The 15,313-nt window shown below is 38.5% G+C and overlaps 1 protein-coding gene and 1 long non-coding RNA gene across 3 annotated transcripts in view; one reads left to right on the top strand and one right to left on the bottom strand.

Annotated features, from left to right (window-relative positions):
- Lkb1 (Lkb1 kinase) overlaps positions 1-15,313 on the top strand; it is a 285,218-nt gene that overhangs the window by 251,179 nt on the left and 18,726 nt on the right. Inside the window, exon 9 of one of the 2 annotated variants that reach the window (XR_010852271.1) lies at positions 15,070-15,313. This exon is cut by the window's right edge and continues 20 nt beyond it. Coding sequence is in view for 1 of the 2 variants with exons in the window: in XM_067099732.1 (XP_066955833.1) it covers positions 11,383-11,408 (26 nt within the window). In the remaining variant the exon portion in view is untranslated. Of the gene's footprint in view, positions 1-11,382; positions 11,529-15,069 lie in introns of those variants that run through there. The other variant, XM_067099732.1, reaches the window with a different exon arrangement.
- The window catches only part of LOC136835888 (uncharacterized), a 188,232-nt gene continuing 186,772 nt past the window's right edge, over positions 13,854-15,313 (bottom strand). The window contains exon 4 of the long non-coding RNA XR_010852272.1: positions 13,854-15,313. This exon is cut by the window's right edge and continues 152 nt beyond it. This is a non-coding gene — a long non-coding RNA (uncharacterized lncRNA).

The raw sequence follows: 15,313 nt of genomic DNA, 5'->3' as shown, positions 1-15,313 counted from the left end.
TAAATCTGGGTATAAGTCCTAGGTAGCCAATTATAAGAACCAGTAACATGAATGTCAGTTACAAACCATAATGCTCAAAGAATAATCTTTCCCGTTATGACTAAAATTATATTTAGACAATTTACTGTTCTTTAATCTTATAACAAGAAAAAATTACCTGAGTTGTTCCATCTTAACAGCAGAGTTAATTACCTCAAATTGCTCCATCTTCACAGCAAAGTTATAAGCAGCGGTAGAGGCTCTGAAATATGTTTTCAACACAGGATGTTTTGGTTAATTTTGCATAATTAATATTGTGATTCCAGAAGTGTTTTATCTTCACTAAATCAGTTGATGCCCTCTCGCCACCTGTTGTTACAAAAGTGCAGGATTGGTAGTTTTGATGTAAACGTTTGTATCATGACGAGTTGTTGTTGGGCACCAGCTCGTGTATAGGTGGACATGAGAGAGCAGGTCAATAGGACATAGGATTTTATAAATATCCTATATAGGTTTATTTAGCCAAGGCCACAGGAAAAATAAAAGAACGAGTACCAAGTGCTTTCGTGTTCTTTCAAAACATTTTCAAGGTTGAAAGAACATGAAAGCGCGTTGGTACTCCTTTTATTTTTCCTGTGTCCTTGGCTAAATATATTGTCACTCGCTATTTAGTGACATATAAACATCCTATACAGATGTTTTCAGCAAGTGATCCATTCCAACATTAGAGAAAAGTTGCAAGCTAGCTGGTAGTTACAACTCAACTAATAATCTTTGGTTGAAGGTCATCTGACCATTCATTAAGAATTGGCAGACTTCAAACCACCATGATTAGAAGATCTGCACGATGGTTTTAACGGGGCACATCACCCTTAGGTATTTATTATATACAGATATTTTACTTATTTGTGTCTCATGGCTGAAAAGATAATAAAATTGTTTATAGTAATAATGATAATGACAATATAGAAACTTCATTTACAGTATTAAATTCGTATAGGCATTAAACATAGGTATACTTAAAAAACGTAACCGGTGCCTACATTCCATTTTAAAGCAGACTTTTCGTAGGTTAGTAAGGTAAGAAAATATCAGGAAAAGAAATATCTTAGTGATTTTGTTCTTATTACCTGTGTTAATATTTCAGTAGCAAAAGCCTATTTATTTACAGCAGTTCATTTATGCCTAAAAAGATTTCTATTCAGTGCTTATCTTTGATTTTTGAACACTTATTCGAAACAAAACAGTGTTTTCCCATTATATCTGGACATAATGTTTTTTCTCCATTACAATTGGGCTTTTCTTTGAAGTGCATTAATAAGATTAACACGGCTTACAATTGTAATCACATTCAATCAATCAGAATTGCAATTCCAGGCGCTTTTCAAGGTCATTATAAACTGAGAATAAATTTCTCACCAAAATTTATCAGTAAGTTGAGATTGTCTTCCTTTACGCTGTGCTGTTTGAGTTTGGGGTTCGAGAATTGGAATAATTTTGTTATTGTTGTTGTTGTCGAAAACTGTTGTTCTCTTAGGTCTCAAAAGAGAGTTGTTTCTTGTAATTTACAAAAAACGAGGATCTCTAAACATCCTTTCTGATTTATTACTAGAAATTTGCATTTCTAGTAATTGGCATTTAACATTTATTTGAAAGAAGCAACGCAAAACTCCAAAGATAAAAAGATCTCAAATCAATTTTCTTGAACTTCAGCATAAATTTGCACATTGCTGTCAAGTGATGAGAGGAATTTGATGCTTTGTATATAATCCACTTTCAAATACACACACACACACACACACACACACACACACACACACACACACACACACACACACACACACACACACACACACACACTATAAGCTATATATCATGTGGGTATGTGTCATTTTTTGGTAAGCAGCAGTTTTCTAGTTTTTTTTTCAGACTACAGGAAAACGAACGTAATTAAGGAAAAAATTACTTTTACCCCTAAGAAAGTTCTCACCCATCTCCACCCATCGTTTTCGGAATGGCGGCAGTAACTTTTTATTTTTTTTTTTTTTATATTACTCTCTTCTTTGGCTCGCTTTTGTAAACTGGCAGACGGCCTTGGAACAAGTCACTGCACCCGGAATACAGGAACTAAATCCATCGTTATATTGCGGTCTATTTTATGAAATCGTAGAAGTCGATATCCAAAGTAATTTACAGCACCTTCACACGGGAAGAAATGTTTTTCAGCAGCGATCAGTTGCTTGAATTGTTAATTTTATTCTCATGATTATGGAGTAAGTTTTCTGCAGTACAAGTCAACAATGGCACGAGTATTTCTTGATGTTCATTTTGATGTTTTTCTAACATTGCTGAATTTTATTGCTCTTCATGGAAATGTGACAGTCTCACATTACGATTTAATATTTCGTAACTACTATATTGTTATTTCTGGTTACTGGTAAAGACAGAGGGAGAGGTAAGTCTGACCAATTTTAGCTGGACTACTATCGGAAAGTGTTAATGGACTCTTCACTTTGGATGATGGCTCACCTACCTCTTGATTAACAAGAAGGCTAAACTTGAGAAACTAAAGGTGAACAAAGGGTTCCACAATCTAGAACTGAATGGGTTGACAAAGAGTACAAAATGACTGATTCTCAAGATGATTTCCGAACGGTATCTGCGAGAATGGAAAGCCTAACGTAGACAACACTGGAGAGTATTGTCCAGAGCATTTTCTTGTAATACCAGCAGAGGCTGGTGTAGTTACGGAAGAGTGGAAGCCATTCAAAGAAATAACCATAATTTCATTGAGCAGTTCAGGGTCTGTTCTGTTGGGATGCTTTTGTAATGTTTAATTTCATGCATGATATATGTGAGCTTATGATCGTATGTACGGTAGGCTTTTTGTGTATGTACGCGCTCTTGTCCATTTTCCACGCTTTATGTGTGTGTAGTAAGTGCGCATGTACCCGGCTGGTGTCCGAAACGTTTATTTTCCGTGTGGGTATGCATCTCTTTTTCACTTGTGTCTTAAAGCAAGCACATCTGTTTATCGCATGTATGCTTATTCTTCACACGGGTGCATATTTGTGTCAGATTTCTTGTGCTTACATACGTAATCTTTTCCCGGAATGTCAAGCTTTACCTACGAGAAAAAAATATATACTGTATATATCTGTATGTTCCGAGGCTTCAAACACTCGACGAGTTCCTGAGTTTTTTCTTCTCCAAAGTGGTCATCAGTATTTCTTTACCGGAATGACTTCAAGCTTTGTCAACTTGAGATGATTAAAATACTTGAGCGAAATGCTAAGTGGGATTTATCTGTTTTGAGTGATGATTATTATATTATTATTATTATTATTATTATTATTATTATTATTATTATTATTAAAGATAAGCAATCTCCCAAAAATCGGAATAACCTCAAGTGCAAAGAGAGAAAACGAATATACAGTGGTAAAACACTTGAAACGAGAAACAGGAACATCTAATAAGTATTTAATAATTTAAAAAATGGACAGAAGTTGAAACAAAAGTGAAATTAGGACAAAGGTCCATGGCACTTGAAAGCATTTCTTGAACCTAGGATTGTCCACGTTCCTTTTAATGCGAGGAAGACTATCTCCGGTTGCACAGTAACAGGGCAAATAGACGACTGTCTTTTAGCAGAATGACGTCGTAACCCTTGAGTAGAATTTGGATGGTCTTACCGTTCAATGTGAGTGGGAATCATTAGCTCTGGAGGCACAGTTACCGGCGGTGGCAGAATTTCTCGGTGGACTTGAAAATTACCTAAGATGAACCAACAAGTATCTTCTCAGGATGGTCTAAATTATAATTACCGTTAAAAAAACACACCAGTGCGCGGATATAAATGGCCAGGAAGGCTACTTCCCGTAGAGGGATAGTGTTGTCAGTGTGCCTCACATGCTGCACTGTAGGCATTACTGAAGGTTCTTTGCAGCGTCCCTTCGACCCCTTTCATTCCTTTTACTGTACCTCCGTTCATATCCTCTTCTATCTTGCTATCCACCCTCGTAACAATTGTTTCATAATGCAACTGCGAGGCTTTCCTTCTGTTACACCTTTAAAACTATTTTACTCTCAATTTTCATTTCTGCGCCGAATGGCCTCATAAGTCCCAGCGCTTGGCCTAAATTTTATATTTAGTTCCATTCCATTCCATTCCAGGAAGACCGCTTATATCCACGCAGAACAGCAATGTTCTAGAAAAGGTCGAACAAAAGTTCCGAAGGAAGGATCGCTGACCTGTGCTTTGCCAGCCTGGCAGATCACAGGACAGCTGTTCAAATCCCCAAAGAGAGTTTTGTCTTTATCGTAAATATCTAGTCGAGAATGCCTGCTTATAGTAGATACGTCATCTATTGCAGAACTGAATACGTCAAACTGCTGGTGGGGCGGGAATGGGTAAAATTATATATATTGTTACAGTAGGCCGGCTATGATTCCAAAGTATTACGTACTATTATTTCTGGTTCCTATACTTACAATCCTTCTGTTGCCATAGTTATCCTGGCAAGTCATAAGTTAGCAGTTCAAACTCCGAAGAGGAGGTTTGTCTGTATCATCAGCTTCCAGAGGAGATAGTCTGCTTACGATAATAATAATAATAATAATAATAATAATAATAATAATAATAATAATAATAATAATAATAATAGTCATATTTTTCTTGTTACGTGCATCGTGTAAGTCACAGGAAAGACGGTAGCTCTTTATCGCTCACCGTAGGGGTTAGTGCCGTCAGAGAACCTCATGAGGTGCACTGTAGGCATTACTTAAGGTTCTTTGCAGCGTCCCTTCTACCCCTGCAACTGGGCTTCATTCCTTTTACTGCATCACGTTCATATTCTTCCAACTTACTTTCCACCCTCTCCTAACAATTGATTCATGGTGCAACTGCGAGGTTTTCTTCCTATTGCAAGTTTCAAACCTTTTTACTGTCAATTTCCTTTTCAGTGCTGAGTTACCTCATAAGTCCCAGCGCTTGGCCTTTTAGCGGGGCAGATAACAGAAAAATCGTGCAAATGATGATATAGGCATCAAATTTGGCTCAATGTCCTCAAGGTATATTAATCATCTACCGATTGGCCAATAATTGAAAATCAAGATGGCTACCATTTTCAAGATGGTTGCCCAACTAAAATTCGAAATAGATATTTTGCTTAGAAATATTTGTAGTTGTCTGATTTGCATGATCTAAAGTGTGGATTCCTATGTTTTGAAGCCTGTTGAACTATATTTTCCTTTTTAAAAAGCACTCTGAGACATATTTCTCAGGTGACCACCAAGATGTTTGTCTTTACATAACTTTTGTCCCGGCCAGTACATTTTTAAAGTTATGCAGACCGTGCTGCTGTTTCTCGATCTGCTACTGTTCACATATGCAGCTGCAGAGTGATGCAGGGAAGCTCTGCCTGAGAGCACTTGCATCTTCCTTTGCAACCTTCTTACAGGAGCACTTTGTCAATTCTTGACAGCTTGCTGCAATTGGTGGTAGTGTTGTTCAATGCATTTGCCATGCTTCTCCTTTTCTGTCCACCCCCATTCAGCTGGACTGCTCATGTGTGGATTACAGTGGGTTGTTTGGTCCCAGATGATCCCATCCTGCAGGCTGCACGCTTTGCATGTTCTCTGAGGGCTGCCTGTGTTGGTGGAACTGAGTTGTATGGCCTCTGTGTTTGGATGCTGGAAAATGAACACACTTGTACTGTGTAAAGATGCTTCAGCTGTGGTCGCAGTCGGATTATGATCTATGTTGTCAACTGCTCCAGTTGTGAACAAATTTCTTTCTCAAGACTGGGGACAGATTAATTCCATCTTCCACATACTGTGCAACAACTGCTTCTCTAACTGTGCTGGAGATTTCTAGGACTTGGTCATATGATATGCTGAGCCCATTCTCATGGACATTTCAATTATTTGCCTCTTCCTCGTCTTGGCAAACACACAGGTCCATGTAGACTGCAAATGTGGCTCCTGGTCCTTGGAATGCCTGTGGACATCCGTTCCTTCCTTGTATTTGGGAAGCAGTTGTACTGTAGAAGTTGTGATATAGTAAAGTCTGATTTCGACGCTCCATGATGGAGTTGGGACTTGATGTCTGCACCATGTTCGATCATGCATACAAACTGAAGCAGTGATGGTGGCACAGCTCTTCTAAGTCGTTGTCATGAAAATAGCTGCTGAAATTCGACTTCTGATGGCATAAGTCTTGTCTTGTTATCCCAGCGGCTTTTGCTAGATGGATTGTTTCACCATAACAGGATGCTTCTGATGGGAGGACTGAACCTACATCGGTTTCAATAGCCAACAGAACTTCGTCCTTGGCGATTAGCTTTGCAACTGTGGAATGTGCAAAAGCAGCTGATCCTTGAGTCAAAGTAGATGAACATCAGGCGAGTCAACACCAAGCTGTTCCAGCCTCTGCTTGTAAAGTTGGTCAAATCAGCAAGCTTCAACCGGTGGCCTCTCACTGGCATTTTTCATCTTGCAGATGTAGGTGACTAGTTCAGAGAAAGCAATTGGATATGCATCCTTCCAATGTTCCTGTGCTTTTTCTTGCTCCTGCACCTTAGGTATGCCCGTTCTCGGTTATACAATGCCACCAAAACAGCCAGGGTGATATTTCATTTCTTGGGCTACGACATCTCCTGCACTTAGTTTGGCAAGAAGTTTTGTATCACTGAGTGTTTTGGCACATTCATTTATTCTCCTATTCACTTGCATTGTCATTGCTTCACTAAGCTCCTCCTTCAGTTTCATGCAGAAGAAGCATTCTTTGTTTTAGTTTCTTGAGCTTTCGTGGAATCTTCTGCTGCCCTCATCACTAGTACCTACAGGACTTGCTCTTTTTCAGCTCGGTGTAACTTGTGTTGTTGAACAGAAGCCTGCAACTCTCATGATATTGTGGCCTTATTTTTTCTCAACGCTTCCTCTATCCCCAGAACCTTCGTCAGAGTCTTGCAGATCTAAAGTTTGATTGGTAGCGCATTAAGTGAGTGAAACAGAAGAACATTCTTTCAGTTCATATCCATCATCCCCTCTTCTGGCAGGATTGGCCTGGGAGATTTTAGATCTTCTTTCTTAACCTCCTGACATAGGCAACACTTCGGTCCAGTCTGTTTTCCATGATCGTCCAGCAGGAGTTTCATCCATGATTACGATGACGTTCAGAATCGAGTGGTTATCCTTTTTTTTTACCACCCTGTACATGTACAGTAATAGTATAACGGGCTCTTATGTCCTGTAATATACAATAGGCACTTTCTGTGTGGGATACAACTAGGTTCTTGCACTAATGCCATACACCTAGTCCGATCGTTCATCCACTGTCATAAGTCCCGTGTGATCTGTACACCATCCAGATAACTAAAACCCTGTTATCCTTGGTTCGGCTCTCCCTTGCTGGCACATCCTGTCCATTCAGATGTGGCTGCCTAACTGATTTGGGGTTGATTAGGCAGCATTTGGGATACTAGTAGGTTGTTGCAGTATGATGCCAACATAAATTGGTAGTGCCCGGCAATCACTCCTTTAATACAGTGCCTTAACCATGTTATAAACTAGAAAAATATACATTGGCAGGTTTAAAAACACAGGAATCACACTTAGATCATGCAAATCGGACAACTACAAATATTTCTCAGCAAAACATCAACTGGTGGTTATTTTGGCGCCATCTTGAAAAAATGGCCGCTATTTTGATTTTCATCACTAATTGGGCAGATTTGATTAGTATCCCTTGGAGAAGAATTGTGCTAAATTTATGCTTGTATCATCAGTTGCACGATTCTTCTAAAAAATTACTCGAAGGGTAAGATATTATCAACTTTCTTACTCTCTCACGAAAGATTAACACAAACGTGTAATTGTTTAAGCTCAGAATAGGCACATGTAGACAGATTGATTGCGCGTTAAATGATGAGAGAAAGAAAGAGAAATGTCAATATCTATTCAAGAAAGAGCATACGCACAAAGAATCACGCTATCGATGTGTATCTGAGAAAATGTAGAGAGAGAGAGAGAGAGAGAGAGAGAGAGAGAGAGAGAGAGAGAGAGAGAGAGAGAGAGAGAGAGAGAGATTTTCCAACGTCGCGCTAACAAGAACAGATGACTGGGAGACTGGGTTTGCCAGTTAATAAAAGGCCAATGGAGTCTTGCAGTTATGACGGTGGCTGCTGCTTCTGCCGCTGCGACGGGAAGGAAGTGTGATGTATGGAGCCTTATGGCACCTCTGGGAGCGCCTGTGATTATGAGGAATAGTTGCAGCAAGAACAACAAGAGTGAGTCATGAATAACAGATAGAGGACGTCGGGTGCTATGGATGGCGGCAGGGGCACTGGGCGGAGGAGGTTGTTAGAGAGAGAGAGAGAGAGAGAGAGAGAGAGAGAGAGAGAGATTTAATGATGAAAGAGAGAATCTTACGATTATGTTTTCACTGGTTTCATTCCAGCCGGGTAAGGATTACCTCGTTGATGACATACCTGCTTGACGAGGCAATGAACAATTATGTCCATTGTTTTATTTCTGTGCTCTCTCTCATAGATGCACCCCACAACATTCGACTAACAACTGTACTTAATTCGCTGCTTTGGTCAACATGGATGCACTGGATTTTAGGGATCGCCCCCTTTCGCCTCTCGTGACCGGCATGGGATTAGGACACTGGTCATTCAGTTGTGAACTAGACGTGCTAAGAGAAAGAGAGAGAGAGAGAGAGAGAGTGAGAGAACGTTAACTGGAAATATATATGAAAAAACTATAACAGACATGTTATTTCACGTGCATCTTCTGTAGTTTTTGAACACATATGTATGCATATGTATATTATATATATATGTAATACAGTTAACTTCTAAATGTCTCAAATCGAAATTCACTACTCAGTATGTCTCCGTTGGAGAATTGTCGCCGAAGAATTTATATAGTGATAAATGAATTGGAATGTGGGACACGAACCGCGACGATTTATTCAGCGACTCCAGTTGACGTAAACCATTGAGCCATCAAGAGAGGGTTTACGTCAACTGGAGTCGCTGAATAGGCTTTCGTCGCGGTTCGTGTCCCACGATTCCACCATTTATCACTTATATAAATTCCTCGGCGACAATTCTCCAACGGAGATACCGAGGTAGCGTGAATTTCTGATATTGGGCGACATTTGTAGCTTCATGATTGTATATAAATCACGGTGTGATAAAAATTTCCATATATGTGTATATGTATATTACACATATATATATATATATATATATATATATATATATATATATATATATATATATATATATATATATATATTATATATATATTTTAGTTATCCAGTCAGGATATTAATTAAAAAATTATATATATATATATATATATATATATATATATATATATATATATATAATGTTTTAATTAATATCCAGTCAGGATAATTCCATACCTAACATATTGAAGGAGCCACGGAGTTCAGACCATGAGATTCATGATGGTGTTAAATGACCACTGGTCATGGTGACGACTCCTTAAAGAGGATCTCACCTGGTCCTCATACCCACGTGTTTCTTTTCATAAATGACAAGATTTCTTCTATGAAAAGGGTCTCGGTAGTGGTGCGTCATTCTGGTTGATCAGTTTTTTAGATGTGTATGCTATAAGACAATGATTATTATTATATATATATATATATATATATATATATATATATATATATATATATATATATATATATATATATATATATATATACTGTAATCATGAAGCTACAAAATGTCGCAATATCAAATTCACGCTACCTCGGGAATATCCCCGATGGGAAATTATCACCGAAGGGGAATTTATAAGTGATAAATGGACTGGCACTGCCGAGTCTCGAACCCACGACAAAGGTACTTATCCAGTGACTCAGTCGTGTTCACCCACTGAGCTATCAAGAGGTAAAAGTTAATGCCGAGTCTGGTGTAATTTTATTTACCCGTCGAGAGCGGGGAAATTGTACTTAGCTCGCATTAACCTCCTTCACCATGATAGTTCTTTGGTACGTTGGAACACAGCTTTTTTATGAAATTTTTGTCACACTGTGATTTATATACAATCATGAAGCTACAAATGTAAGCAATATCAAATTCACTACATCAAGGAACTTTTGGTACAATTCCCCAATCTCGACGTGGTAAAGCACATCAGACTCGCATTAACTTATACCTCTCTTGATAGCTCAGTGGTAGAAGGTCGACTGGAGTCGATGGATAAGTATCTGTGTCATGTGGGTTCGAGACTTGGCAGTACCAATCCATTTATCACTTACAAATTCCCCTTCGGAGATAATTTCATCAGGATATTCCTGAGGTGCGTGAATTTGATATTGCCATTTTAGTTTCATGATTGTATATAAATCACGGTGTGATAAAAATTTCATAAAAAGAGCTGCATATTCCAAACATACCAAGGGTATCATGGTGGGGGGGTGGGTTAATGCCAAAGTTAAATGCAATTTCCCGGCTCTCGACGGGTAAATAAAGTACACCAGACTCGGCATACTTTACATCTCTTGATAGCTCAGTGGGTAGAACGTCGACTGGAGTCGCTGGATAAGCATTCTGTGTCGTGGGTTCGAGACTCAACGATTACTCAGTCCATTTATCACGAGGCCGATTCTCCTTCGGTGATAATTCCCCATCGGGGATATTCCTGAGGTAGTGAATTTGATATTAACAACATTTGTAGCTTCATGATTGTATATAAATCACGGTGATAAAAAATTTCATAAAAAGAGCTGCGTGTTTCAAATATATGCAAAGAACTATCGCGGTGGGAGGTGGTTAATAAGCTTAAGTACAATTTCCTCCACTCTCGATGGGTAAATAAAGTACACCAGACTCGGCATTAACTTTTACCTTTCTTGATAGCTCAGTGGGTAGAACGTCGACAGGAGTCGCTGGATAAGTATCTGTGTCGTGGGTTCGAGACGGCAGTGCCAGTCCATTTATCACTTATAAATTCCCCTTCGATGATAATTCCCCATCGGGGATATTCCCGAGGTAGCGACATTTGTAGCTACATGATTGTATATAAATCATGGTGTGATAAAAAATTTCATATATATATGTGTTATTTTTTTATTAAAATATTCATTGAGGACTATTGCTGTTTCTAAAGAGGTCAGTTTCTGGTGAAAATTACACTCATCGCAAGTTACCAATCAGTTGTAAAAATCGTCCGAATCAAGTGGGCAACGAGCTTAAAGTGTCATGATTTCCAGTCTGTTAGCTGTTGCTCGTTTATAAACATTTATGGTATACCCATCATCATAACAGCTTTACTGATTCTATGAATGTCTGTTAAAGATAGTTTACAAGCAATGATGCCTGTAGTCTTATGTATCTGTGGTCTCAGATATAAGCATAGTTTCAGGTACCTGTTGGACGACTTAGTCGATCATCCAAAACCACGTGACGAATGTCAATCACCTGTTTGTTGGGGGTTGATGTTGCTGGCCTTTCCTACCTACGGTCAACCTACACGGACTTCTGCCCCGTTTGAATTCAACGACTTTATGGTGGAATAAAAAAGCAAGTCTTCAATTTTCTCTGTTCTTTTTGAGATTGTGCTTGCACCTGGTGACTTTCAAAGGGCCTTACCTGAAATGTAATATCGACAATAACTACGTTTTTTGTATATGTGTTGTGGTTTGCTGTCACACCAAAACATTTAAGCTTCTAATATTCCCTCTGGACAAGGCTAAGATTTTTTATGTGAAGGTAGAAGATACACATATGTATCCACATGAATTTGCGAGTATACCTTTATTTTCTTTACAATTAATAATTTTCTGTTACTGTTAACTATACTATCAACTTCCTCATCATCATTATCTTTCTTACTCTCAGTATCATTGTGATTTTCCTCACATATCATAACGATTATACTCGTATAAATACTATGTTTTTATTATCCATATCACAGATATTGCTATCATCATCATTACTATTGCAACAAATTCATCTCCCCATTTCAGTGTTCTTTCGTAATCCTCCACCATCAACTTTAATTTCCTTCCTAGTGTCTCTCTCTCTCTCTCTCTCTCTCTCTCTCTCTCTCTCTCTCTCTCTCTCTCTCTCTCCGAAATAAAGGCCACTAAATAAGATTTACATGCAGGTCCTTCTGTTGTTCGTGAATAAGATTAACTGTTGTTTTTACGTTTTAGTTGGCTGCTAGAGTCCGGAGGTCGACAACAGCCCTCTTACGACCTTCAACGCCTTACCACACCTACAGGCCACCTCAAGTCAAGGGCCTGCGTTGTCATAAGGCCAGCTTACTCTAAAATTGAATAGTCACCTTGAAAACTATTCAGTATTTCATTCACTGGCTTATTACTGTGTTCTTAGTTCCCCTTTAATCAACTTGTCGGTCAGTGCACAGGTCACATTGGAGGCTCGCTTTCTCTTTCATCCACTGAGAATCTCTCGTACGACCGTAAAAAGAGGAAACTTTATAAATATTCAGATGAATGAAAATTATAATTGTCAAAAAGAGAAGCATGTGCTTAATTAGGACCAGATTACAGCCGGAAAGATTGCACTTTTACTTTTGGACCGTGGTTCTCAACCCATTTCAGGTCATGGACCGAGAGCCCAATAAAGAAAATATCGTAGACCATTCCTCTTTTGAGCAGCGATAAATAAAGCATAGATAATAAACATTTTGGACTGAAATATATTTCTTACATAAGAATGGCAACTTGAAGAGTGTCATTTTTTTATTAGGAAAAATACAATGAAATTAATGACTACTCATTTATGTTGATAAAATAGTTCTTAATGCATTTCAGTAAATTAAAAAAAAATATATGTACTAATCTCCAGTTTGTTGCCAAATAAGTGAGCGTCCGGTCGACCATCCAGAATTTAATTATGAACCATTAGTGGTTCATGGACCACAAGTTGAGAGCCACTGTTGTAGGAGAGCTATAATTCTAAGCACCTGGAAAGAAAGTACTTTGTTGCACCATAACAACGTAGGAGTAGGATGGGGTCGACTTTCACATTAATCCATATTTCATCAGTTTGGTGGAAATTCTAAAATCCTTTCTTCTCTGTCAGGAATAATTTTCCGGGTGTTTATTCTGCCTCACTTTTACAATAGTCTTCCGTCTCTAAATAACGGAATCAAATTACAGGTAATGTAAGAGGAGCTGAGGACAGTCGAATTAACAGATTCTTGTCCTAATCAAGTCTGAGTCATTGCTCGTTGAGTCTGTTGCATCATCGAACCTTTTCTCTGCTCTCTCTTCAGGAATTATGCTCCACATAACATCAGGGCTTCAGTAGTGTGGTTCCTCTTTTAATAAATCCGTTGTTTTCTTGAAAAAATAAGCGGCTTTGCTATGAGAACATCTAGTGAAGTACATCAGTCACTAACTCACTGAAAAAGGGAAAAGATTCTAGAAACCGGATTTTGCCTCTTTCTTTCTTTTTCTTTTATTAAGAGTGTCACAGTGGAAGTTTTCTCACAGTGACAAAAAAAAAGTTTTAGTTGATCTTTTTCCCTTTACTTTCTCCTCAGTTTTTTTATTATCTATTTCTAAAGCATTAAAGCTTAGGCTTAGATGGGTTGGGAAGCGGTGAATATAGTGTGTTTATCCCTGGTCTTATAAGAAATTATTTCTTAAAAGCTGTTTCGTACTGCTTTTCGAAGTCGACGCCAGTGACCAGCTGGGAACATTTCCATTTTCTCTCTCTCTCTTTAGTTCTTGATTATTTCCCGCATCAAAGTTTATGCTTAGGTGGGGCACGCACTAATGTTTTCTTTGCTTTCAGAGGTTATTTTCTCTTAAAAGCTTTCTCGGTTTCCTTTTCGCTTTCTTAGTCTGCTAGCATTCTCTCTCTCTCTCTCTCTCTCTCTCTCTCTCTCTCTCTCTCTCTCTCTCTCTCTCTCTCTCTCTCTCTCTCTCTCTCTCTCTCATAAGTTATGATTATTTCCTACCCTGAAATTTAAACTTAGATGCGGCACTCACGTAAAATGTCTTCTTTGCTTTCAGAGATGATTACGCCTTAAAAGCTGTCTTATATTTTTTTCTCACCCTTTATTTCTTCGGGTATGTGAAAGTTAAGATGAACGAAACCTATATTCATCTGTGAACACGTAAGAGGGCGGAAAGCTCCACATTTTATAGGTGGAGGGAAACCTGAAGATACGACAGATCTGGGTCGTGTAATTCCCGAGAAAGATCGCAAAATTTAATGACCTGTCAACGAAATGCGAATTGGAGAGAGAGAGAGAGAGCTTACTTATCTGGTTTTCTGCTTCACAGAATGATGGAAGCTTATGATTCAAACTTAACCAGCAAGAAGGAAATGTAGATTTTCAGCAATGTTCAGAAATGACTTCACAAGAAAGACACAAAGTGGGTATTTACTAGTTTTTATAACTCCACAGAAAAATGCAGTTTGTACCTACTGCTCATAATTGTTATCGGTCTGGGGCTATACATGTTGAGAAGTTACTACTTTCACTGAAAAGAAACCAGTTTCACGTCAGTGCTAGGTTTACTGGTTCCTTTATTTAATACCATTCTTGCTTTTAAGATTTCGTTTGCTTTTGATTACACCAAAACGATATTTTGGCTTCTATCAAGTTCAACTTTCCACTCGTGAAAATATTGAGTAGATGACCACCAACTTTCCACTCGTGAAAATCCTTTTTTCTTACTGAGTAGATGACCCATAGCATTTTTATGTTTTAATAATATGTACTATATAATGATTTAGAGTTTAGTTTCTTGACTTGAAGTTTGACTTGAATTTTTTTCAGTAGATTTTCTGTGCCTTTAATACTTCCTAGCTACAAGATTTTTCCTCACTTGCAACTGTTTTTCTTCCGCGGCCGTAATACAAAAATTTCAACAATATCTGGTTGCTTCTCCTAATTGGCAATTTCATATTTTCATGTCCCGAACTGTTTCTGTCGTTTCTTAAAGCTCCAAAATCAAGCCCCCCCCCTCCCTCCCCACCCCTCTTGTTTTGTCGGGCACATCTTAGAAAAACCTGTTTTGATTCAAAGTTTGTAACTTTACCATGTATGTTCTATTTGCAGAGACGACCTCGCCATTTGCGGCCCAAATTGAATTTTCTGGGAAACAATTTCTTGCGGTCACCGCATCCGTTGCTTGTCTTCCTCTCCTTCCTCCTCGGATGCTGCGTCTCTGGTTTACTCGTTGATGCTTGAACCCTTTCGAGAATTTACACCAAGCGCTTTCTTCTTTTCCATTTTCCCGCTGAAGAAGGAAGCTGCTGCTTACTTCTGATCTTGAGGCACTGAGCAGTAATTGTTTCCCAGA

The sequence above is a fragment of the Macrobrachium rosenbergii genome, chromosome 55 (assembly GCF_040412425.1).
Source record: "Macrobrachium rosenbergii isolate ZJJX-2024 chromosome 55, ASM4041242v1, whole genome shotgun sequence".
In the NCBI taxonomy this organism is placed as follows: Eukaryota; Metazoa; Arthropoda; class Malacostraca; order Decapoda; family Palaemonidae; genus Macrobrachium; species Macrobrachium rosenbergii.
Note: the sequence above shows the minus strand (reverse complement) of the source record. Positions and strands in the feature narration are given on the sequence as shown.